Source organism: Oratosquilla oratoria, chromosome 5 (assembly GCF_046742065.1).
Source record: "Oratosquilla oratoria isolate Oo_2021 chromosome 5, ASM4674206v1, whole genome shotgun sequence".
Taxonomy (NCBI): Eukaryota; Metazoa; Arthropoda; class Malacostraca; order Stomatopoda; family Squillidae; genus Oratosquilla; species Oratosquilla oratoria.
Window position 1 is genome coordinate 29,931,795 of NC_134781.1, and position 26,279 is coordinate 29,958,073.

At 42.5% G+C, this 26,279-nt stretch overlaps 1 protein-coding gene across 1 annotated transcript; it reads left to right on the top strand.

The window, feature by feature from the left end:
- The first annotated feature begins 18,031 nt into the window (after positions 1–18,031).
- LOC143025430 (THAP domain-containing protein 2-like) lies at positions 18,032–22,116 on the top strand. Its single transcript, XM_076185092.1, has 2 exons — positions 18,032–20,800; positions 21,233–22,116. Exons 1-2 carry the CDS (start codon positions 20,485–20,487, stop codon positions 21,367–21,369), a joined length of 453 nt encoding a protein of 150 aa, XP_076041207.1. The 5' UTR covers positions 18,032–20,484; the 3' UTR covers positions 21,370–22,116.
- The last annotated feature ends 4,163 nt before the right edge of the window (positions 22,117–26,279 follow it).

The window sequence follows — 26,279 nt, forward strand, 5'->3', positions numbered from 1 at the left end:
GCTGTTGATCACGAGTCCAACACGTGATCCAAAACCATGGTGAATCACACACGATCACACACACATATGAATCATACATGCACGCACTCACAGACGTGCGCGTGGCCATGTGCACACGTACACATATGTTCACGCATGTGCACGCACACATACCTGTACGCGTACACATTCACACAGAAGTATATTTGTACACACGTGCACACACTCACGCGCATATGCGTCTTTACATACACACACATACGGTTTATTGATGAAGTTGATAGCGTCATAAACTTTCACGCGTGAGTTTCAGAGTATAAGCAGCGGTTTTGGCGCGAAAAGCTTTTATAATACCACAAACCTTTACTATCCCCCGTGAGCAGGGATATATATATATATATATATATATATATATATATATATATATATATATATATATATATATATATATATATGAGTGGAAGGTAGCAAGGGGAGGCAGGATAATGCAGGAGTGATATAGTCTCTAACGTTCAGACGGATGTCTTCCTCAGAGAGACTACAGACTAACCGATTTTGTGGACAATATATACCCCAGTACTAGCTCATCTTGCCGGCCGTCTGGGAATGGAGCCCGCTGATTGACCAGTGGTCCGCGATCTTTTGCGAGTTAGCGCGGCTAAGGTCTGCGGGTCGCTCTAAGCTAACGTGTCCTTCCCGGTGATTGGTGACTTGGCTCGTTGTGATGTGTGCGGCTTCTATGGTTTTTCTTAATCTCATTTCCAGTCCTTTGTGGAGAACCTCGACGTCATTCCAGTTGGGGAGATGTCCGTGTGTATCTATGTTTACTACCAAAGAGTTAGATGTTCTGTGGTGGCGTAGATCACTCTTGTGTTCGTACACTCTTTTTTCGATGCCACGCGATGACTCCGTGGTACGTGGCCGGACGACCTCCACATGGAATCTTGTACATAATGCTGTTCTGGTTTATAATATTCTTGTTCTCCTTCTTACTCACAGTGTCTCTGATTCTTATCGGTGCTTCTGGGAGGTGGCGGGACGTCGTGAAGACTGCCAACACTGCGGCGCGGTGGGGGCCAATACGCTGGTCCACTACTTGTCCAGCGTCTGGATTTCTTCGTGTGGGTCCCGCCACTTCACCTGAGGGTCTAGTGAAGAAGCTGTTGGGCGCGCTCAACCCATACCGACTTGGGCGCCTAATGTAAGTGTCACCCCATAGATGATGTCCTTCATGCTTTCTGTCTTTCCTGTGCACTACTAGGTATATCCTCTCACCATTACTTTTTCTTTTCCGTTACAGCAAGGACGACTGGTCATCCTTACCTTGGATCCTGGACGGCATAGACTGCTGCAAGAGACACATCAGGCTGGGAGGCAGGAGAGCACAGGAGAGACAGCGGACACCACAGAAAAAACTACCAAGGCTAGGGGATGCTACCTATACTCTTAGTATCATAATTTTGTGTAAATGCCTGTTAGACTTCTTAGGAGGTAGCGGGTTGTGAACCGCGTAAGTTTTTTTTTTTTTATATACTTGCAAAGCAATAAAAAAAGTTTGTCTGTAGTCTGTCTGAGGAAGACATCCATCGAAACGTTTGTGGATATATCACTCCTGCATTATCCTGCGTCCCTTTGCCACCTTCCACTTATCTGTCTCTACTTTATACAATATATATACATATATATATATATAATATATATATATATATATATATATGTGTGTGTGTGGTGTGTGTGTGTGTGTGTGTGTGTGTGTGTGTGTTTGCGTCATCAACCACATGTCGGACTATACAAATCACACACACACACACACACACACACACACACACACACACACACACACACACACACACACACACAAGGACCCCCTGGGCATTGCTCTTTTCCTGTATACTACAATTAGATAAATTCACAAATGTAGTTCTATTACGTCATATCAAAATTGGGATAAAGACACACCCTTCACCTCAAAGAAAAATAAAATATGTAGAGTCAGGTCAGTTCTGCAAGAGAGATTGACCGCAATGCACAACTAAAATCACAGCATTTCGCTTCTCAACAATATTATACATATATATATATGCTCGTACATTGACAGTGTCCTACGTTTGGCACGTTAAACAAGTCTTGGTTAGCTTTTTCAATCTTGCTATCCGAACTACATTATTTTCTGGCTTCTCCTTTTTTATTTCATTTATGCTGATGAGCACTTTTTCCGGGTCGGTCTCCGCCGCCGCGTCCTTGACCTCCGTCTCGCCATCTTTCGTCCTCTCCACCTTTTCCGTTCCCTTCTTCACTTCCTCCCCCTCCTCCTTCGCCTCCCCTTCCTCCTTCTTCGCTGCCTCTTCTTTCACCTTCTCTTTCAAAGTCGACACTGCCGCTGCCGCTGCCGCCTCCTCCTTCCTCTTCTTCTTGGCGTCCTCGATCTTCTTTGCCGCCGATTTCTTCGCCTCGTCCTCCTTCTTGGTCGCCGGCGTCTCCTCCTTGACCCCGTAGCGGGCGTAGATCTCCTTCTTGAAGACCTGGAAGGGATATTGAGGTTAACCATGAGAAGACTGGGTGAGGCTGAGGCTGGAGGAGGAGGAGGAGGAGGAGGAGGAGGAGGTGAGTGAGTGTCAAAGAGCAGGGAAGGGACTGAGAGAGAGCGGGGTGGGAAAGAAGGAGAATGAGAAAGAGAGACACACAGACAGACAGAGAGAGAGAGAGGGAGGGGGAGGGAGGGAGAGAGGAGAGAGGGAGGGAGGGAGAGAGAGGAGAGAGGGAGGGAGGGAGGGAGGGAGGGAGAGAGGAGAGAGGGAGGGGGGAGAAGGAAAGAGAGAGATATATATGGAGGGAGACAGAGAGAGGGAGGGAGACAGAGAGGGGGAGGGAGACAGAGAGAGAGAGGGAGACAGAGAGAGAGAGGGAGACAGAGAGAGAAAGGGAGACAGAGAGAGAGGGAGAAAGAGAGAGAGAGAGGGAAACAGAGAGAGGGAGACAGAGAGAGAAGGGAGACAGAGAGAGACAGAGAGGGAGGGAGGGAGACAGAGAGAGATAGAGAGAGGGAGAGACAGAGAGAAGGCTGGTGAGGAAGGATGGGAGAAGGGGGGAAGGGGAGGGATGGGGGGAAAGAGGAAGATTAAATATGAATAGGGAGAGGGAGGGAGGGAAAGGGGAAGGGAAGGAGGGAGCGCTGGGGAAGGGATGGGATTTTTGTTTTCATTAATTTATTACGCTCAGTGAGCGCCAGTTCTGGTGCATCAAGAGGTAGCTTTGTACATAATAGTCATGACTCACAGGACACGCTGTCTGACTGAGGTGGAATATCGTAGACAAGTAAAGAGTTTCTAGAGGCAGGGATATGGCAATTTAGCTTGAAGGAAATACCAGAAATGATCTCATTTACATATCATGCAGTTAATGATAGCATTTGAGAGATAAGGTATGGTTAATAATGTTCAGCATTTGCTAAAAGGACCCTAGCATACAAGAAATAAGGTTACAAACAACACCCTGTAGTTATAGACAGCAATATGGCAAAATAAAAGGCGATTACAATGATATATTGCAGTGTTTATATGGCAATAACTTATCAAATGTAAGTTACAGATGGCAAATTTGAAATCTAGCTGACTGTCTGAAATATCTTGTCATAGTCAATTACAATCAGCACCCACCAAAATGTGGGTGACATAGGAGAAGTGCATCTAAATGATCATCAGCTAGATTTCAAATTTGCCATCTGTAACTTACATTTGATAAGTTATTGCCATATAAACACTGCAATATATCATTGTAATCGCCTTTTATTTTGCTATATTGTTGTCTCCAACTGTGTGGTGTTGCTTGTAACCTTATTTCTTGTATGTCAAGGTCATTTGCATATATCTACGACAGATAAAATAAACTATGGGGGATTAAGTCAGCCACTGTGGAGTATTCAAGGCAGTAATGCTGATGGTTATTAGCATTTGTCAAATCACAAAGTTTACAAGATGAATATTGTGGCACTCCCCTGGTCTTGTTCACCTGCCACACTAATTTGTAACTTAATCTTATTCGGGTGGAGAATTAGGGTGGGGAACTATGTTAGGGGACTACGTTGTAGGCTGGAGGGCTAGGCTAAAGGACTGGGCAGGGAGACTGGTCTGGGGGGCCTAAGGTCTAGATTGGGGGACTAAGTTGGAGAAATAGGGTGATGGTGCTAGGCTGAGGGATTATGTTGGGGGCTATGTAAGGGAGCTAGGCCGGGGGCGGCTAGCCTTTTGGGGGCTGGACTAGGGGGCTAGGCTTAGTGGTGCTAGGTTTGGAGGACCTAGACTTGTGGGGCTGGGCTTATTTGGAAGGGGTTAGGCTTGGGGGGGCTAGGCTTAGGGGGGATAGGTTTGGAGGGGATAGGTTTGGAGGGGCTAGGACTAGGGATTAGGCTTGGGAGGGCTGGGCTTGGGGGGCTAGGATTGGGGATTAGGTTTGGGGGCTAGGCTTAGGGGGAATATGTTTGGGGAGCTAAGTTTGGGGTAGGGCTAAGTTTAGGGTGGAGGCTAAGATGGAGGTTAGGCTGGGAGCTAGGCTGGAGGGCTGAAATTGGGGGGGTAGGCTGGCGGGCTAGGCTGAGGGGGCTAGGATGGCGGGTTGGGCTGAGAGGGCTGGTAAGGGGGGCTAGTATGAAGGGTTAGTCTCCGGGGCTTTGCTGGGGAGCTAGGCTGGGGAACTAGGCTGGAGGGCTAGCGTGGAGGGCTAGGCTGGGGAGCTAGTCCAGAGGGCAAGGGACGAGGCTGGCTGGGCTGGTGGACTAGTCTAGGGGGCTATAATGTTGGATCACAGGCACTTAGAGTGGGGGGGTTTGGGTGGGGGCTACGCAAAGAAGCTACGCCGGGGGGGGGGGATGGGCTAGGAGTGGGCTAGTCTTGGGGGCTGGACTGGAGGGCTGGTCTGGGAGACAAGGCTGGTAGGCTTGGGGTAGTGGCAAGGATAGGGGAGTTAGGCTGAGGAACTAGTTTTGGGGTGCTAAGCTTGAGGGGCTTGGCTGGCGGGGTAGGCTGGTGGATTTAGGTTGTCGGACTAGGCTGGGGGGCTAGGCTGTGTGGGCTAGCCTGAGGGGGTTAGGCTGGCGGGCTAGGTTGAGAGGGCTAGTTTGGGGCTAGTCTTGGGGGCTTTGCTGTAGGGCTAGGTTGGACAACCAGGGAAGGGGAGGGAGAAGGGGAGGGAAAAGGGGAGGGGGAAGGGGAGAGGGAAGGGGAGAGGGAAGGGGAGGGGAGAGGGAGGGGGAAAGGGAGAGGGAAGGGGAGGGGAGAGGGAAGGGTAGAGGGAGAGAGAAGGGGTGGGGAGAAGAAAGGGGAGGGGAGGAAAGAGAGAGGAGGAAGGGTAGGGGAGAGGGAGGGGAAAGGGAGGGAAGAGGGAAGGGGAGAAGAAAGGGGAGGGGAGGAAAAGGGAGGGGAGAGAGAGGGTGAAGGGGAGGGGAGAGAGATGGGGAAGGGGAGGGGAGAGGGAAGGGAAGGGGAGGAAAGAGGGAAGGGGAGAAAGAAGGGGAGGGGAGGGAAGGGGAGGAGAGAGGGAAAGGGAGGGAAGGGGAGAGGGAAGGAGAGGGGAAATGGAAGGCCAGGGGGGCGTGGAAGGGGATGGAGGGGGGGGGAAGGGTAAGAAGGGGGAAGGGTAAGAAGAAGGGGAAGGGAAAAGAAAGGGGAGGGAGATGGGAAAGGGGAAGGAGAGGAGGAAAGGGAAGGAGGTGGGAAGGGGAAAGAGAGGGGAAGGGGAAGGAGAGGGGGAGGGGGAAGAAGGAAAGGAGGAAGGAGAAGGGAGGGGAATGAGAGGGGCGAAGGAAAGGGATAGAGGGGAAGGAGATGGGGAGGGGGAAGGAGATGGAGAGGGGAAGGGGAGGGAAGGGGGAAGGAAATGGAAAGGGGACGGGGAAGGAGAGAGGGAAAGGGAGAAGGAGAGGGAAGGGGGAGTGGAAGGAAGGAAGAAGAGGGAAGGAATAAGAGGGAAGGGGATAAGGAAAGGGGTAAGGAGAGGGAGGGAAAAGGGGGGAAGGAGAGGGGAGGGTAATGGGAGGGAATGGGGAAGGAAAGGGGGAAGAAAAGGGTTAGGGGGAAGGGGAAGGGGAAGGGAAGAAGAAGGGGAGAGGGAAGGGGAACAGTAGAGGGAAGGAAAGGGGAGGGGAGGGGAGGAAGTGAGGGAGGGAGAGGGGGAAGGAGAGAGGGAGGGAAGGGGAGGGTGAGGGAAGGAGAGGGGGAAGGGGAGGGAAGGGGGAGAGAGGAAGGGGAAGGGGATGGTGAGAGGAAAGGGAAGGGGGACAATGGCAGGGGAACGGGCCCAGGGGGACGGAGGAAAGGGGAGGGGGAGGGGAAAGGAAGGGGAGGTGAAGGGAGTAGAGGATAGGGAAAGGAAGGGGGAGGGGAAAAGGTGGGGGGAAGGCAAGGGAGTAGAGGATAGGGAGATGAAGGGAGAGGCGAAAAGAAGGGGGAGGGGAAGGGCGTAGAGGATAGGGAAAGGGATTGAGAAGTGTAATGGGGAAAGTTGGGGGGAGCATAGGGGAAAGTGATGAGAATAGGGGAGTTGGGGGGGGGGAGGTCCGAGGAGCGTTGCCGGTCACTGTGGGGCTGGGGAAACATCGTCTTGGTACTTACGGTGTACTTCTTCGCGTTGGCCGCAATTTGGGCTCTTCTGACGTCGGTGTAGTGCTTGACCGTCTGGAAGCCATGGTGAGTTAGGAAGATATTATTCATCATATGCCACGTGAAGCCGGCAACATGCATCTCGAAAACCTAAACAAACACAAATAAATAAGCGATGAATTATGTAATGAATGATATATATGATGTAACGATACATGTAAATGATGCAATACATACTACTCACTAAATTGAAAAATAGAAATGATCTAGAGTCTAGTTTTCAGACAAATATCTCTCCCCCTTCCCTCACCCAATCCAACCTCAAAGAGAGACACATGGATACATGGTGGTGGTATTCTTATCCCTTAACCATAGGGAGGTATGGGAGAGGTTCAAGAACAGACATCGGAGATGATCAGCAATCTTTCCCTCTTGTGTGGATATTGTGGCCGAATACGGAGGAGGAGGAGGAAGAGGAAAAGAAGAAGCGGAAGAAGAGAAAGAAGAGGAGGTGGGAGGAGGAGAAGAAGAAGAGGAAGTGGGAGGAGAAGATGAAGAGGAAGTGGGAGGAGAAGAAGGCAAGGAAGTGGAAGAAGAAGAGGAAGTGGGAGGAGAAGATGAAGAGGAAGTAGGAGGAGAAGAAGGCAAGGAAGTGGAAGAAGAAGAAAAGAGGAAGAAGAAGAAAAGGAAGTGGAAGAAGAAGAAGAAGAAGAAGAAGAAGAAGAAGAAGAAGAAGAAGAAGAAGGAGAAGGAGGAGAAGAAGAAGAAGAAGAAGAAGAAGAAGAAGAAGAAGAAGAAGAAGAAGAAGAAGAAGAAGAAGAAGAAGAAGAAGAAGAAGAAGAAGAAAAAAACAGTGGAGGGTGGGGAATCCCCGGTTCCTAAATGGCCAACAGGACGCCTTCCCACCTGGCTGTTCCTGGTGAAGCCGTATCCGACGAAGCGCTCATCGAAGGTAGGAACCGGGGCCCTGGCGACGTAGACGGGTTCCCACAGATTCTTCCAGCTGGTGATGTTGTAGAGGACGCCGAGCTTAGGCCTCTTGCGATCCCGTTCCCACTTCGACAAGAGCGAGTTCCCTTGGTTCGCCGCGAAGACCCTGATGTGGAAGCGCTGGGCCAGCTTCTTCTTCGTCATTCGCAAGAGTTCGGTCTTGTCCTTCGGCATGGCGATCGCCCTGACAGAGATCTCGTAGGTGGGGATGATATAGGCACACTTTTCGCACGCCTTAGTCGAATTATGACTCAGGAACTCGTTTAGGTCTTCCGACATGTTTGGAATGGAGATCATGTCGACGTCGGGAGTGAAAATGTACTCAGATTGGCATCCCCCTCGAGCGACGTTCCTCAGGAGGTTCTGTGGGTACCGTGACCTTCCGATGACTTCTATGAGCTGCTCCGTCCGGACCTCCTTCACCAAGAGCTTGTTCACCTCATCGGGCGTGGCACAGTTGTACAGTTTCGCGTTCAGGTTCTCCTCCGTGGGGACCAACTTCGGCGGGAGAGTGGTGGGGTAGGTCATGTGGAAGGAGGCTCTCTCCCTGATGGTCGGGAAGCACTTGCGCATGTACTGGATCATCTTGAGGGCGATGGTGTAGTCCTCGGCTGGGACGAAGATGGAGATGGACATGGGTCCAGTCCACGTGGAGGACTGCTTGGCCACGTTGAAGAGACGATCAGGGGAGGTCTGGGTCGAGAGACATACACTCCACTTGTCCGTCAGGTTCCCCCACAGGTCTCCCGTCGTGACGAACGGGTGGGTCTTGAAGAGCCGGGATTTGTCCAGGAGGCCCTTGGAAGAGTCGAGGACCATCTTTTTCGCCGGTTCGGCGACGCCGCAGCCCCCGCTGCCTGTCGCCGAGTCCTCCTCGGTGTAGTTGAGTGGGGTCTCTGTGACAAGCTCGTCCAGTTGCTGGAAGAAAGGGGTCCTTTAGTAAACATACAAAGATCTTAAATATCCCCTTTACAGAGGGGTCTGGGGGCAATGGCTACACCGTGGAGGTGTCCTTGTCCCCGATAAAAGGTGCGTTGCGTTTGTGCTAAAACTTGAATAAAGACTGAATGTTAACCCATTCTTGGGGTCTCAGGCATATGCACACACACACACACACACACACACACACACACACACACACACACACACACACACACACACACACACACACACACACACATATATATATATATATATATATCCCTTCGACCAGGAAGATCGACCCTCACCTGTCCGTCGACAACAATGTTCTCCTCCAGATCGACATATCGATCGACGACGACTTTCCTTTCGGAGATGGCAGCGAGGTTGACCAGAATGCCAAGGGTGGCGTTGAAGATGACGATAGCCAAGTTGATCAGGAGGAAGGTTCGAGTTGCAGCCATCTGAAGAAAAAAAATATCTTTATCATTATAATCACCATTATTATAATTATTATATACAAAAGCCTCAAGCCCCCTTATCAGGGGGCTGGTCGAGTCAAAGCCCGTTTGACACACGATGACCGTTTTACGCGGACTTCCACCTCAGCTCACCTCATGGGTAGTTGGGTCATCCTTTTCACCAGCCACTTGGCTCGGGTAAAGGGCAACGCGGCATTTTATAAGTTGGGATCACTATGGCGGCATTCTTGTCCTCCGACAAGGTAATCTTTTCGGTCGTGTTCATGTATTTCTTTTGTTACTACATTTTTTTTTATATTATTATTATTGTTACTATTACTATTATCATCATCATCATCATCATTATTATTATTTTAATAGCGATTTTTTTTTAACACCAACTTTAGCGACGGCGACTTAATCGGAAGCGTACTGGTCTCGCATTTGCTCAGTTGTGGGTTCGAGTCCCACACTCCTTTTGGATTCCCAGCAGTGACTGTACCTTCCTCAATAGTTCAAGCGCATAATAGGGCAAAGGTGAAGGCTTCGGCCGCAGCTATTCACTTTCTTATCTTTGCAAGTTACAATTACAAAACTTTTTTTTCCACAATTGGCGTACGCTGTCCCTACATTTCACTGTAACGGAGAACCGAGTAGATAAATATATATATAATGATAATAGATAAATAAAAAGTAAATAACGTTAAAATGAAAATAAAATACAAAAATGGAAAACAAGTAGATGAAATAATAAAGAAAAGTAAAATTGCTTACTTTGGTAAAAGTTTGTGCTTTTCAAGTGCATCTAGTCACTGCAGGATCAGTGAAAACTAAGAACTGCCTATTGACAATAAAGATATTGTCCGTTCTTCTAATATGGACAAACTCTCTCTCATATTTTCAAGATCAACCAGAGCATCCCATCCACACTACGATCAGGTCTTGAGGCCGCCGGACAGATCCGGTGGTCGGATCCGACCAGATTGGATCGTGCATGGAATGATTTTGGTTTGCCCGACCGACACACACGATCCAACTCGGTCGTATCCGACTAGATCCGTCCGGCAGCCTCAAGGCCAGATCGTCCCGTGGATGGGATCCTAAGAGATGTTCCTAGGATGGTGGGTGTCCATTTCGCAAGGCAGTATTATGCGAACGTTGAAATATTTTCAATATTTATTGTGTGAGGGTCCCCTTCCATTCAGTAACAGGCTAATTCTAACACACTTTTGCTGGGGTGATGTAGGATCAATATATTTTTTTCTGGTGATCGACAAACTATTTCTTTCAGTTCAAGAGAAGGTTATTGTTCACCTAAAAATAATAATAAATAAATAGATAAATAAATAAATAAATAAAGGGCGTGGGTGAAATTGGTCTATATATGTAATCATAGTTGTACTGTAACATGAACAAATCAAAACAACATAATTTTTATCTCGTTTGCTCTGCAGCCCTCTTAATCAGATCCACCGGATGTAAACCAAATTGCCAATCAAAAGGCGCACGCAACTGTCTAATAAAGCCCCCTTGACATATGGCAGCTAGACAGAGGCACATCGACGTGCTCGTGGCCTATGACAGATAGACAGTGAAGAACACAAAACAGAGGTTGTGTTTGTGGGCTATGACAACTAGACACGGTGAAAATTAGCAAAGAAAATGTCCTTGCGGGGTATGACAACTAGCCAATGAAACGTCAGCACAATGTCTGGCATCTAGAGTGAAAACTATAAACAATGCAAGAGTGCTCGTGGGTTTTGATGGTGGTGGTAGTGGCAGTGGTAGTAGTTAAGTAGTAGTAATAGGGAGCAGGAAAGTGAGGCAAAGGAGCTTCGCATCTTATTGGATCAGCTATCGAATCACATGGAAAGAAAAATCGCAATGACACAGGAAGAAAAGGGGCATCCAATTTGCTGACAGCACTACCAATCGGGGAAAAGGGATTCAACCTAAACAAAAGATAATTCACGAATGTCTTTACCCTCAGGTATGGATGGCCATTGGATGGGCTAACAGATGTTCCTATGGTACACAGTTTGATCCAAACCATGCGATGATATGCAAGCAGGGTGGTCATATGCATGAGACATGACGAGATAAGGGATTTCACCACCCAAATGCTTCTGGAAGTATGAAAAGATGTGACCATCGAACCAACATTACTCCCCCTAGAAGGGGAGAACTTCAGGTACCGCACCTCCAACAGATCAGATGAAGCGCGAGTGAACGTCAGCGTAAGAGGTTTCTGGACATGGGGACAACTGATCTTCTTTTGACATGCACATATTTGATCCAATGGCCCCCTGTTACAATAACCTAACTATTGAAGCGTCCCACTCCCGAAATAAATACGAGAAAATCAGGATGCAAGAGGGGCGTATACAAAATGTGGACCAGGGATCATTCACTCCGATAACCTTCACGACTTCAGGCGGGACGGGTCCAAGGGCAAAGGCATTCTACGATCGTCTGGCAGAGATGATGACAGAAAAGAAACAACTAAAGAGCAGTATTGTGGCGTGGATGAGATGTAAACCGTCATTCTCGCTCTCAAGATCAGCTCTCCTATGCCTGAGAGGTACCAGGTCCCCACCCAATAAAGCAGCACACATACAGAAACTCGATTTTGAGCAGAAAGTAGTTACGAAAGTAGCATAAATGAACTTTTGTATTAGACTTCATTAAATTCAAATAATATAGAATATAAAAGGGTAGTCGACCACAATCATTGGCGAGAGAAGGGCCAATGAACTGTGTCTGTGGGAGACAGATCCTGACTGTCCTCACCACACAGTTCCACGAGGATGGAGGTAAAAAAAATGTAGTACAAATAATAATGCCAATAATAATAACAACAACAACAATAGAACTAATAATAATAATAAATTATAATGGGAGTTGCCTCGACTTTCCCAAGTGGGAAACCCGCAGCCCAATATTGGTTGGCAACAGCCCTCGGAACCTCCCACAGATATCTCTGGGAAGAAACTTCGGGCAGTTGTCTGTATTGTGTGAGTGTGGCACTGTTTCTATGTCGCCAGATAAAAGTGGTAAAGGGAGGGGAGCAGTCGCTGGTTGTCACCTCTCCATGTGTGAGGAGGTGTAAGGAATACAGTTGAAGTTGACAGAGTAAAACCTTGGGCCCAGTCCGGAGACCGAGTGTCAGCCCCTCAGGGCTGCACTAAATCTCCATACGTAACCTACAGCATTCACATTCCTGAATAAGGTCACAGGTTGAACAAAAGACGAATGAATTTTGGAGGCGTTCATGGTGAAGATGTTCATCCGAACCAGATACTCGGACCTCGCACCAGGCCCCGACTGGACCCCCGGAACTCGGACCAAACCCCCCGGACTTCAAACAAGGCCCCGACCGAACCCCAGGACCTCGGACCAAACCCCCGGAACTCGAACTAGGCCCTGACCGGACCCCAGAACCTAGGACCAGTCACCCGGACCTCGAACCAGGCTCCGACCGGACCCCAGAACCTAGGACCAGACACCCGGACCTCGAATCAGGCTCCGACCGAACCCTAGAATCGAACCAGACCACGACCGGGCCCCCGAACCTCGAACCGGACCATCAGCCGTATCTTAGACCGTAACTAGTTACAATATTGGCATTTAAACAGAAGTGTGTGTGTGAAGATTATCATAGAATTAAGTATTAATTAAGTAAAATATTCTACCTCGCCTGCCCCATGTACTATACACCATTAGAATGTAGATTACCTTTCTTGATAAACGTTTATTTTGTACAAGACATGAACATAAAAATTATTTTTTTATATTTCAGTTTTCTTTTGTGTGCTTTACGTTGGCTGATTGGTGATCGAGCTTATATCGCGTGGGAACACAGTAAGAACAGGGCACTGGCACCGGAAAGTGCCAGCAGTGATGCCCCTCTCAGTCACTGTAGTCAGTGCTCGGCCTGCCGCCAGGGGTTTTAATCATCATGGAGAAGGGCGAGCAATCTCATAGCGTTTCTACCCATCAATCAATCGATTGATTGAACGAGATTATCATCAACTCCGCCCAACTACACTTTTTCGTTTCAAACAGTGAGTCTATCAGTGACGACATCGATGGTATCATCAGTACGGCGATATATGACGACATCGATGGCGTCATCAATACATCCTGTAGCGTCATTGATGACGTTACACTCCGAGCGGTGGATCCGGGGACTATGAACAATGTGAATGTTGTGTCAAGATCATATATATATATATATGTATATATATATATATATATATATATATATATATGTATACATATATATATATATATATACATATATATATATATATACATACATATATATATATATATATATATATATATATATATAAATATATATATATATATACATAAACAAGAACCAGACTGTATTACTACCTGGGCAGTCAATCATCATCTTTGGTGAAGGCAGGTGATTTATCACGCAAAGCATTAGACGCCATTTGAGCCTTGCCCACGCCTCTTCTCTTTCTCTGTATATTAGACATGCATTTTTCTCAACTACTCTGTATTCCACTAAAGAGGATCACAGTCCGTGATCGAAATATACAGTATGGATATCGTCTATTTAATTTCTTCTGATCCAACACAGTGGGTTTTTGTTGAAATTTACGAATGCGTTACATTACTTTGTAGTTATATATATATATATATATATATATATATATATATATATATATTTATATACATATTGTATCATGTATATATATATATATATATATATATATGTGTGTGTGTGTGTGTGTATATATTCATTCATATATGTATAAATTGTATTCACGCGTCGTTATTATGTTAGCTTCCTGAAGATGACCCCATTGGTCGAAACGACATGCAACAGGGTTCTAACGCATCTCCGATGACTCTTCCTCTACACACGTCCTCATCTGCCTTCAGATCTATTCATATTATATATATATATATATATATATATATATATATATATATATATATATATATATATATATTATATATATATATATATATATATATGTATATATATCTGTACATATGATATATAGTATATATATATAGTATATAGTATATATATATATTATATATATGTATATATATATATGTATATATATATATATATATATATTATATATATATATATATATATATATATATATATATATATACATATATATATACACTATCGATTTCCGGCATGTTAATAATGTCGAGCAATGGTCATCTATGCGTCACAAGCTCGACGCGTCAAGTTTTGTGGCACACTTGGCTTGAATGCCCCGATGTCTGGCCTTCGAGCGGAACTCAACCTTGTGGGTCTACTTGGTCCACTTCGAGTCAAAGTACTGAGCGACTGAAGGTGTCGATCGTCTCTGTAGGTCGATTTTGTGTATCAGTGATTAGTAAGTTGCAGGTCGATGTCGATCGGATGTGGTAATCGAGAGCCTATCGGCTGTCGATTTTCTGAGACGAACCTGTTATAGATGACGACTGTCACAAATGAAAGATAACGAGAGCTGATGTAAATAAACTAATTATTGCGAAAAATATGACTAAAGCAATATAATGCGGAAACGGTTAAATAACAAAAATATGACCTAAATAACCGAACGAAAATGAGCACATTTCTAATCAAACAAAACGAAGTTCAATCTTGTGTCGCCTAGGTAATCATACATGCAATAATTTTTACATTTATTCTATTCTGGCTATCGCTGGATGATTCTGTTCAATTAAAAAATAAAAATAAAGGGACAGGGTTAAATTTTGATGTATAAAAGCGATGGCATAACCATGAATTATGATTTGAAATAGCAAATGTCGACAGAATGGCCAGAGTAGACTTCATGTGAGGAGAGAACCTTTTTCAAATGTACAACATTTCGCTTTTTTTCAATAACACAGACGCAGAATACGACCTCTAAGCTATCTATACATCTCGGAATGGATGAGGCACGGGACACTAGGACAGAGCATCCCACGGAGTACCATTTAGTTCTTCTAATTGTGGGAATTAAATTAATTAAAGGGTGGGGGGGTGTGTGTGCAATAATGAACATGCCTGTTTTATTCCATAATGTTTGAACTGTAAATAATTCCTGTACATTTAATAAAGGTTCCATTCTCGTATGGTGCCTAGCTACGCACAAATGAATGGGGAAGTTCGGGAAGTGTGTGTGTTGGGGGGTGGGGTAGGGGGGGGGAAGAGGTGGGAGTGCACATGTTCTTGTGTACTATGCAGTCCTCATATCCGGTCAGACATCCTCGTGCACTTCTCGGTTCTTACTCTCACTCTCACCTCCCCGTATGGTGTTCCCCGTCCCTTACTTTCTATCTCCACCCTCACTTTCAACCTCCTACTTCTCCCTCAATTTCTCTCCATCTTCTCCCTCAATTTCTCTCCATCTTCTCCCTCAGTTTCTCTCCATCTCCTCGCTCACTTCCCCTCCATGATCTCCCCACCCCACAACATACATTTGAGATATGTGGTAGATAAGATACCAGTAATGATTACGGACATTTGTTGACTTTGAAAGAATATCACCGTTGTTCGTCGTAGATAGTTGAATTGAATTTCTCAGATCAAGGTTGCTTGATGAAGCCTCGGGGGGAGATCGTGGTTATTGGATTCTTTGTTCCTAGTATGTCAGTCAAGTGTGATTTGATAACATTGTTTTTATCTCGTTGTATCATGAAATAGGATTTAAATAAATCTCTATCTATATTGGCTCTCTTTATCTATATTCTTTGTTTTCTTGTCCGTCTTCTCTCTCTTCTTGTTGATGTTCTTCTTCCTTTCCCTCTCTCTATCTCGCTCACAATGTATACCACTACTGCTACCATCAACATCAACACACCACAACGACGGCCACCAGTCACCACCACCATCACCACCACCGTTATTACTACGACCCCCCCCCCTCATCACCACCACTACCGCCGCGACCACGACCCCACCACCACCACTTCCACCACCACCGCGACCAACCACGCACGTGATCAGGAATAGACCAGCCGACGGCTCTCCCTGAGCCCACTCGGGTCGGGTATGCATTCAACCTAACGGCCTAGCAGTCCCACCAATCTTACAACCTGTTCCCGACCACCGGCGACCAGGCTGATTTGTGCTGTTCCTCTGTTTATAAAAAGAATTCAAGACAATGCAGCAATTAGAATGAATCTCCCCCGTCATGAGGATGAATATGAAACAGCCACCTGGCGCTAACCATGAGAGAAACAAAAGTGACATCGTCGAAGGTGGTGGTCGGAAACAGGTAGCCTATGCTTGGTGTTATTGGGGCTTAAGCAAGCCCCCGGGCAGATCCGACGGTACAACAACAACAACAACAACAACAACAACAACAACAACAACAACAACACTGGCCTCTATGGGGGTGGGGGTGGAGGGTTCAGAAGAAAGGAACGAAAGGCTAGGAAGGGACCGGAAGGCGATTCTTTGGTCTATGAGTGATCCGGATGTGATGTCAGGGTAACAAGGGGGTAATAGTAACAGTAATGGTCCCTCTCTCTCTCTCTTTCTCTCTCTTCGATACTCAGACAAGCTAGGTTAAAAAAAATCTGGGTTTTTACGTTAACTCAATAAAATCTCCACACGTTGACCAGAAGAAAACAGTAAAGTTTATCACATCGTGTGCACGATGGCGAGGGGCACCCTATGGTGTTCTAGAATACGTTTTTCTCAACCTTTCAAGTTTTGTGGATCCCTTACGTTGCTTTGTATCTTCGGGGTATCCTTGATGCGAGATTACGCAGGGAGTAGTACATTTGTATGCAACAAGATTTTGTTCACAGGAATTGGATTTTATTATCAGGGAAAAATGAGCAAAAAGTGTAATCGCGAATTATATATAAAAAAAGAGCCATGAAGAGATTAACAGAAGGGGGAGGTTGTATCAACCTCCTCTTCAAGTCTCTTATATATTCGTGGTGTTGGTAGACAGCTACCATAATTTGAAAGTGTGTGTGTGTGTGTGTGCGTGCATGTGTGTACGTTTGTGTGTGTGTGTGTGTATGCATATGTGTGTGTGTGTGTGCGTGCATGTGTGTACATGTGTGCGTGTATGTCCAGGTGCTTCTGTTTGTGCATGTGTGTATACATTAATCCCATACAATTTCACCCAGATGAATATGAACTCTATCCACGAGCAAGTTGAAATGGTTTCTACAAGCCCAATCTCCACTTCTACACAAATCTTCATCAAACTTCAACTTTGTTGTGATTTGTACAGTAGAAGTTACCCTCCATGTTATATAAATCCATACTACTTTAGCAAGTGACCACATGCCCTAATCACTTCTGATTTTTGTACGATGTTTATTCCATGTTCACCTACATCTGGTACCACTGATATCCTTCTGCACCAAAGTGATCAAAGCTTCACGAGTCCATGTGTGTTTGGTAAGGCCAACAACGTTTACTTCCATGAAGGGCTCTGAGTGATGGACATCTGGTAAATTTGTCTCTCCAAGGCCCGTCAATTCCATCATTCCGAAAGAATGACACTTGAACAGGTGACCATAAGCAACATCTCTTATTTTCTTTGTCTGTCTCTGTCTCTCACCAAACTGTAAAAAACTGCCACGTCATTAATACAGGCCACCTGTCTGCCACCTCACTGTTCACTTGTGTCAGATATATGCGTTTCACTAGGATTCAATTTACTAATTATAGATATTCATATCTTCCAAATTAGACGTTTCACACCAGAACCAGTAATGTTGCCAATTTTAATCTTTAAGTCAAAATTATAGTAATTTGATTTCCCTGAAACCTTCCCTCACATAAAAACATACATGCACACAAGAGCAAATACATATACACTCATTCAGATGTATGGATAAACTGGACATTTCGACAAAGAAGACTTCTTACTGTACCATCAAAGAACCAGAGGGCATGGGAAGAAACTGAAAAAAGAAAAAGTGCTTGAGGGATATTACGAAATACAGTTTTCCATAAAGATGTACTGATACATGGAAGAGCATGGAAGAAGAAACAATTCATTCAAACAATATAAACGAATATAGGACTAAAGTTAACCATTGCAAATGAATATAAGATCCCACAAGCTTAGCTTCCTGTACATTACAGCACAACAAACAGGTACACATAGTAATTACTGTCCCATTGACCTCTTGTGAGCAAGGGGATAGTGTGTGTGTGTATTGACCTAGTTGTATTTTACGGGAAGGGGAGCTATGCTCGTGATGTCCCGTCTTCATATCTCATTTTATCTAGACTGTTTTTAAATTCTTGTATTTTTTTTGCACACACCACTTTCTCATCTAACTTGTTCCAAATGTCTATTACTCTGTGAGGGAAGCTGTTCTTTTTCAGGTCTCTTCTATAACTGTCTTTCCTGATTTTCTTTCCGTGTCCTCTTGTATTTATACTATCCCATTTTATTAGATCCTCTCTATCAATAGTTTCTATGCCTTTCATGATTCTATAGTTATCAAGTCTCCTCTCTCTCTTCTTTACACAATGTCTGTAGCTCAAGTTTTGCTAGTCTCTCTTCATATGATAGTTCTAAGAGTGTTGGTGCCAATTTTGTAATTGCTCTTTGTATTCTTTCAAGTTTTGTTATACATTTTTTTTTGTACTTGGTGACCACGTCGTCGCTGCATATTCCAATCTTGGTTTTATCAAAGTGACTAGTATCTTCTTCACCATTTCTTCGTCCAGGTATGTAAATGCCACTTTGATTGTTTTTATTAAATTATAAGTTTATCCAAAATTTTTGTTTATATGTTTCTCAGGGGACATATTATTCATAATATGATCCCACTATTCTTTTTTTGCTTTTTCCAAATTTCATTATACTACACTTCTTAATATTGAATTCCATCTCCCACTTCCTACTCCATTCCCATACTTTATTGAGATCACTCTGTAGCGACTCACAATCTTCTTCAGTGTTCACTTTTCTTTAACAATTTTGCATCATCCGCAAAGAAGCTCATATGACTTTCAATTCCTTTATCCATATCATTAATATATATAGCAAACATTATTGAGGCCAGAACTGTTCCTTGTGGAACACCACTTATCACTTCATCCCAATTAGAGTGTTTGTCTCTTATCACTACTCTCATTTTTCTTTCATGCAAGAAGTCTTCCATCCACTTCGGCAGTTTGTCCTGTATTCCTCCTGCAATTTCTAATTTCTTAAGCAACTTCTTATGCGGCACCTTATCAAAAGATTTTTTTCAGGTCTAGAAATGCACAATCAGCCCATCCATCTCTTTCTTGTATTACATCTATTAGCCTTGAATAGAAACACATTAAGTTTGTGACACATGATCGTCCTTGTCTAAATCCAAATTGCCTTGGATTTAGTACGTTGTTTTTTTCCAAATGCTTTACCCATCTAATTTTGATAATTCTTTCACAAATTTTAGCTATCGTACTTGTAAGAGAGATCGGTCTATAGTTAGTAGGGTTTTCATTGTTTCCCCCTTTATATATAGGTACTATATTTGCTCTTTTCCAATCTTCTGGAACTTTTCCTTCTTTCAATGAACTGCTTATTAGACTATGTATTTTGTCTGTTGGTTCATTCCTGCATTCTCTCAAAGTCCAATTTGCCATTTCATCTGGTCCATGCGATTTTCTGATATCGAGATTACTCAAGTGTTTCATTATTTCATTCCTTGATACTTCTATCTCTTTCATAGGGGGGGACTTTCTCCTCCCATTCTATATCTCTAGGTTGTATGTTCTCCCTTGTAAACACCGATTTAAAATGCTCGTTCATAATTTCTGCCATTTCTATTTCCTCTGTGTATTCAATTCCTCCTTGTTGTTTCTCTAAATCTTGTTTGTTTTTCAGTTTGTTGTTTACAAATATGTAAAATAGTTTTGGGTGATCATTACATTTTTCTATGACATCTTTTTCGTATTTTCTCTTTTCATCTCTACACTCTTGTACATATTGATTTCTATAACTAGTATATATTTTTCATTTTTCAGGTCTTTTGTATTTTTCCATTTTATCCAAGCTATATCCCTTTTGTCTTTTAACTCCCTACATCTTTTGTTGTACCAGCACTTTACATAATCTTTTTCTTGATTTTGTCTTGGAACATACTTTTCCACTCCTTTATAAATTTTTGTCAATATATTCCATTTCTCTTCTACTGTTGCTCCCTTCTTGTGTATCCTTTCCTAGTCAGCTTTTTGAAAGAATTATCTTATTTTATCATATTTTGTTTTTTCATGCATCAATCTTCCCTTTCTATATTGTTCATTTTTTTTTCTGTATTTTTTCCTCTTTTAGTTCCAGTTCAACCAATATGTGGTCATCTTTACTTATTGGTGTCTTATATTCAATCTTGTCCATTATTTCGGGTTCTGATGTGATTATTAGGTCCAGTCTCGATGGTTCTTCCTCATTTCTATACCTTGTATTCTCTTGTATCCATTGCGTCCTTGAATATTCTATAATCATATCAAGTAGTATATTTCCCCATAGGTCGTCTCCACCCTTCATTGTCCTCTCTTCCCAGCAGATTTCTTTACAATGGGGGTAAGCACACATTACCTCACCAGATGGCAGCACTGTGTGAGGAGTCGTGAAGCTCACTTCTTGCTTTACAGTCTTGTTTCCAAACGTGATAAAACTAACTTTAAAATGCCGCATCATTGCTCTGTTCCACTGTGTTCAGCACATAAGGGTGGACACAAGTTTCCGTCAGATGAGAAGATGAATATGAAGTGGAGAATAGCGATAAAACGCCTTGAACCAGGTACAAATAAGCCATGGATTCCAAGGAAATACAGTGTTGTCTGTGAAAAACATTTTACAGCAGATGACTACATGCCTGCTGGTCTTTTAGGTAAGTGATATTCAACTTTGTTGTCATCTATATATAAAGAAAAATAACAGGCACTATTCTTTTTTAACAATTCAGCAAGACAACCCGTTCCCCATGCTGTGTCATCATGTCAAGTGTGTGTAGTAGTAAGACTTTTGTTATGGGGAGCAGCCATTATTCTTTAACCCATGGACCTGTCATTGTATATATTCTCAGGAAGGTAATTATTACTTTAAAGATTTACTATTTAAATTAGGATATGTCTACAGTTATGTAGTTTTTTTTATCATTCTTTCATTGTGATGTCACGTATAAAATTAATAAAGCTACGTTTTTTTCAAAGTTCTTTTGTGACTCCCAAACTCAAACCCTGACCTTACCACTTACCCTAACCTTACTCTATTGCTTCCTAAGATAAACAAAGAACTACATTTTTCTTTGCTTTAATTTCAGGTTCTCGTAAGAGGCTGAAACCTGGTGCGGTTCCATCTATTTTTTATTTTAATACAACACCATCCACATTCACCTCAACACTAAATGCAGAAAGAGCAGAAAGGGTAGCTAAGAGGAGACGTTTATTTCAAAATTAACCAGATATTCAAGATGTTGGCAACGAAGAGGTAGTGTCAGCTGAAAGGGAAAATGAGATTCTACAAAGTGACGCTGACGGAGAGAAATCTGTCCAGGACCACGGTATCCAGTGTGAAATAATAAATTCTATGAATACTAGATTCTCTATCTTCTGGTTTAAAAATGACAATAAGGCCATTCAGTATTATACAGGATTTAATGACTTTGCACAGTTTTCCTTAATATTCTCTGTGCTTGGTCCAGCTGTCAATAATATTCATGTAATGGACTATGATTTATTATTAGCGGAAGATCAGTTGTTTTTAACTATAATCAAGTTGAGACAGGCCAAAGATGATATTGAATTATCTATTTTGTTCAGAATCAGTCAAACTTATGCGTCAAAAGTTGTGAATGTATGGATTAATTTTATGTTCTTCCAACTCCAAGAAATCAATTTTTGGCCAGAAACACAGTGCAGGACTTAATGCCACTGAACTTCAAAAAACAATTTCCATCAACAAGAGTAATTTTGGATGCAACAGAGGTGCCGATTCAAAAACCCAGTAATGTTAATTCACAAAGTGCAACTTTTTCGACTTATAAAAATCGCAACACATTGAAGACAATGATCGGCTGCACTTCAGGTGGACTAATATCTTATTTGAGTGATAGCTACGGTGGCAGCGCATCTGACAGACAGATAATCGAAAGATCTTGTTTAATACAAGGACATATGTTTGAATCTGGGGACAGTATTATGGCAGACCGTGGTATTAGAGTACAAGATTTGTTTGCTTAGACGTTAAGGTGAACACTCCGACCAATAAAATGGATATCTACACAATAACAAGGGACTATTGTTACTTGAAATCGTGTTGAAAGTAAGTACGATATCTTACCTTTCTATCAAATTCTCTTTCCTCCCTGAGACAAGTGCTTCTCTTGTTGCCAATTCAACTTTTATACGCTGAACTGTCCAATTTTCATAGGACGCCATTGTGTGTTTACTACGACTGACAGTGCAGTGGAGCCATCTACCGGGATAAATTGTGATACTTACTCCCATTAAAGTCACCCATTATAACTATTCTTCCTCCATCTTCCATTATCTTATTTAGTGTTATCCTTGTGTCTTCTAACATATTTTTGTGTTCTTTTTCTTCCCATGAAGCCGTTTTAGGAGGCACATAATTTACTACAAACTTCCTGCTCCATTGTAATCATCTCTACTCTATTCTTTCCATATGTGACATTCCTCACATTTATATCCTTCTTAGTCAGGAACATAACTCCACCTCCTTGTTTTACCTGTTTCTAATCCAATAATTATATGCACCATGTCTTACACTGTTGGGTGGTAGTGGACCTTTCAATTTTGTCTCTACAATTCCCATTATGTCCGGTTCTTTCTCCTTCAGATAATCATTCAGTTCGTTCAAGCCTGTTATTAAGCCATCTATATTTGTGTAAGACATTTTTAAATTTCTGCTACTTCCATTGTGTTTTCAGTTTCCCTTCTGTTTTCCTCTGCTATGAACCATTTCCTCACTTTCATATTCACTACTCTCCAATAGAATTTATCTTTTTCTGACTCTGTTGTTTTCTCGTTTTTTCCCTTAGCTTTTAGTCTTTTTGTTTTCTCATCCTCTCTTTCTTTATTCATTTCTCTTTTTATCCATACATGTTTATATTTTCACTGTTTGCTAGTTTCCCTGTTTTTACTAAGATATTCTCTGCTGTCGTTTGTGACCTAAATTCAACCTTAATTGGTCTAGTCGTATTTGTATTGTATTTCCCTAATCTATACACTTCTTCTATTTCTTTCCCTATTTCTGGTTCATCTTCTTGAACTACTTCTAATATCTTATTTATTTTCTTCCTTTTCCTTCTTCATTCTTGTAGTCCTATTTTTATTATACTTCTCTTCCATCCCTAATATAATCAACCTTAGTATATGCTTCTCCTATTTCCCATCTATGTACTATTTGAAATTGTCCTTTTTATTTCCTGTATATAGTAAAGGAAGCTGTATAGGAGAAGGAGTATCACTTTTTAGGATTATAACAACGATTATTATTATTGTCCATCCCATCCCATCAATCTCTCCTGTGACACCTCCTCGGCGTAGCAACATGGGGAAAAGGCGCTACTGGTACGTGTCATAGAATTTATTAAATTTGTTCTTATAATCATAAAAAGTGATACTCATTGTACTGTAAAGTTTCTTTTATTATTAACAGAATATAAAGAAAAATCAAATGGCACATACATGGGGAATAAGAAAGAGAAAGAGGCATGTTCTAATGTCGATCTGACACCATGGCTAGAAGTAAATCATGACGTATGCCACGCCTTGAGCGGACCCGATGGAGCGCACAGCCTGTAGTTATGCTCATAGAACCCCGTCTGTACATCTCCACCCTTCAATACACTTTCGGTCTCTGTCCTATTTGTTAATTCCTATGCTTCTTTATCTGTTTTTACTGTAATTATGATAACAAGAGCAACAATTCTACTCTAGTTCGCCGTCAACTGGTGACGGAGTGCCTTGAACATTTGAACATAGATTTTGAAAAAAAAAAAAAATCTGAGACAAGAGAAAAAAGTTTATGTACTCATTGTACGGCAATTGCTGTCAGCTTCTGCAAATATCAACAAATACACTGATAACGTTAAAAGAAGTAGTAAAAAAACTTGAAAACAAAGTGTCCTTAAGAAACGGGGAAAATAACAAACAAATAATATAAACAAATACATAAAATGAAATTATAATAAATGAATAAATAATAATAATAATGATACAGCAAAACTGTAGCGTAATGTTTTTGTCATGGATGGGAAAGCACCTCACTAGACAAAGGTAACGCCAACAGGATAATAGTGATGATGATGATAATAACAATAACGTTAAAGTACGACGCGAACGATTGTTAAGGACAACAATGGAGAGAACAAGCATACAATGCAGTGGTGACGTCACTAATTACGACCAACCACTCCCCACATCACTAATCAACAAATTGAGGCCTTAGAAGCCTCAAATCCTATTCACAGTCATGATCACCGAAAATAGAACATGACATAAAAATTAAAGTAATAAGTGAACAAGAAAATAGCTATGTAAATATGCACGAAAAAATATAGACAAATCAAATTCAATGGCGAAAAACATGTAGAGTAAAATAATGTGTAACGGAAAAAACTTAAGAGGTTTTACAATGGATATCGTTAGATGATTACATTGAGTTGAAGCATCGACATACTTTGAATACCTTATTTTAGCGAAAGCCACACGATATGAGGCCATAGAAGAGAGAGAGGAAAAATTGTGATCGTCCTCGCCTGCTTATAGAAATACGCCCGACCAAATTTGTTTTTATTTTTTAATGATATGTATTTGCCACTTAATCAATTGGTGTGGCAAAGTCCGGGTGCTCTAAACGCAACAACAACAACAATAATATGATGACAGGTGTCTTGAAAATTTTTGTAGATCTCAAGTTGTGAATTTAACCCATTCAACTCCGATGACAAGATGTCTTGTCATTTGGTCAAATAAAACAAAAAATCATAATAAAACAACAAAATGTTTGATGATCAAACAGCACCAGAAAAATATGACGTCATCAGTCCTCCTCCTCGAGGAGGACTGACGACGTCATATTTTTCTGGTGCTGTTTGATCATCAAACATTTTGTTGTTTTATTATGATTTTTTGTTTTATTTGACCAAATGACAAGACATCTTGTCATCGGAGTTGAATGGGTTATAGCAGTCTTATTAGGGTCACTGCAGAAACTTTGTTGGAACTCCATTTACCTAACGGCAACTTTGAAATTCATGGTATTTCTGATTTGTCAATATTATTTCACTAGTAATTAGCATGCAATCTTGAAATAATATTACGTTTCAAACCTTGATTTTAGTCCTCGATCCTTGTAATTCCATGCACAATCAAATAGGAACTTCAGTTCCCCCTTAATTTTCTATTGCAAGGGTATTTTTGAGGTGAATGCTGTGGATTGTCATCAAATGATGGACCCTAGCTTCTAATGAAAAGTAATAATAAGAACTTTCTTCCCGCCCACATTTGAAAATTTGAAAGGAGGATCACCATTTTTTTTTGTCTGACAACAAAATCTATGAAATGCTCAGCATCTCAGACAAATGTAGCCACACCTTTTTTCTTCCCCCCAGCCAATCAGAATCGCTGCTGAGTGTGGCGTACTAGACGAAAAGGATTGTGATTGGCTGAAAACCAAATAAGCGTGGTTTCTTTCCAAAGAGTAGCACCTTTTGCATCGGTTCAGATTGCCGCCAAGCGATTTTATTCATTGTAAGCGAGACGGTAGTGAATCTGCTTCATGCTATGTGTTCTTTTCCCACTTCCTGGTGATGGGGGTAGTGGGGTCGAGATACGAAAATAATTCACCACCCCTCTCCCCCGACACACGCACAGCCTTTGTTCATAATGATTCTGTAGTATTGAGGCGAGATTACAAAGGAGGCAATTGTTTACAGATCATTATTACGTAAGGAAAACAGATTCTGTTACAAAACGGGCCCGTAAGTCATTCTCGAAGGTTTGATGGAAGATAACGACATTACGTCATGATCCAGGCTTGCCAACTGAACCCGACAATTATAAGACACATTTTCCAATTTTTACCCCAATCTTATGCACAATAAAAAGTAACATTTGGAGAATTTATTATTATTATTATTATCATTATTATCATCATAATTATTATTACTTATAATGGTTTTCATGTTTCTTTACATGTTGGCTGCTCTGATAAAAGACGGAAACCTGTACACCCGGCCCCTCCCAGGCGTTATCTTTCAAATGCTCTTGGAAATGACAGCACATTTTGGAGGCAGCTTGCATATGCAGTATCGACCATGTTGGCAGGTCTGATTGCAAATT

Coding starts and splice junctions, on each gene's coding strand:
- LOC143025430 (XM_076185092.1), top strand. CDS start 20,485: ATGGGGGTAAGCACACATTACCTCACCAGATGGCAGCACTGTGTGAGG. Junction 20,801..21,232: donor CATGCCTGCTGGTCTTTTAG/GTAAGTGATATT, acceptor CTTTAATTTCAG/GTTCTCGTAAGAGGCTGAAA.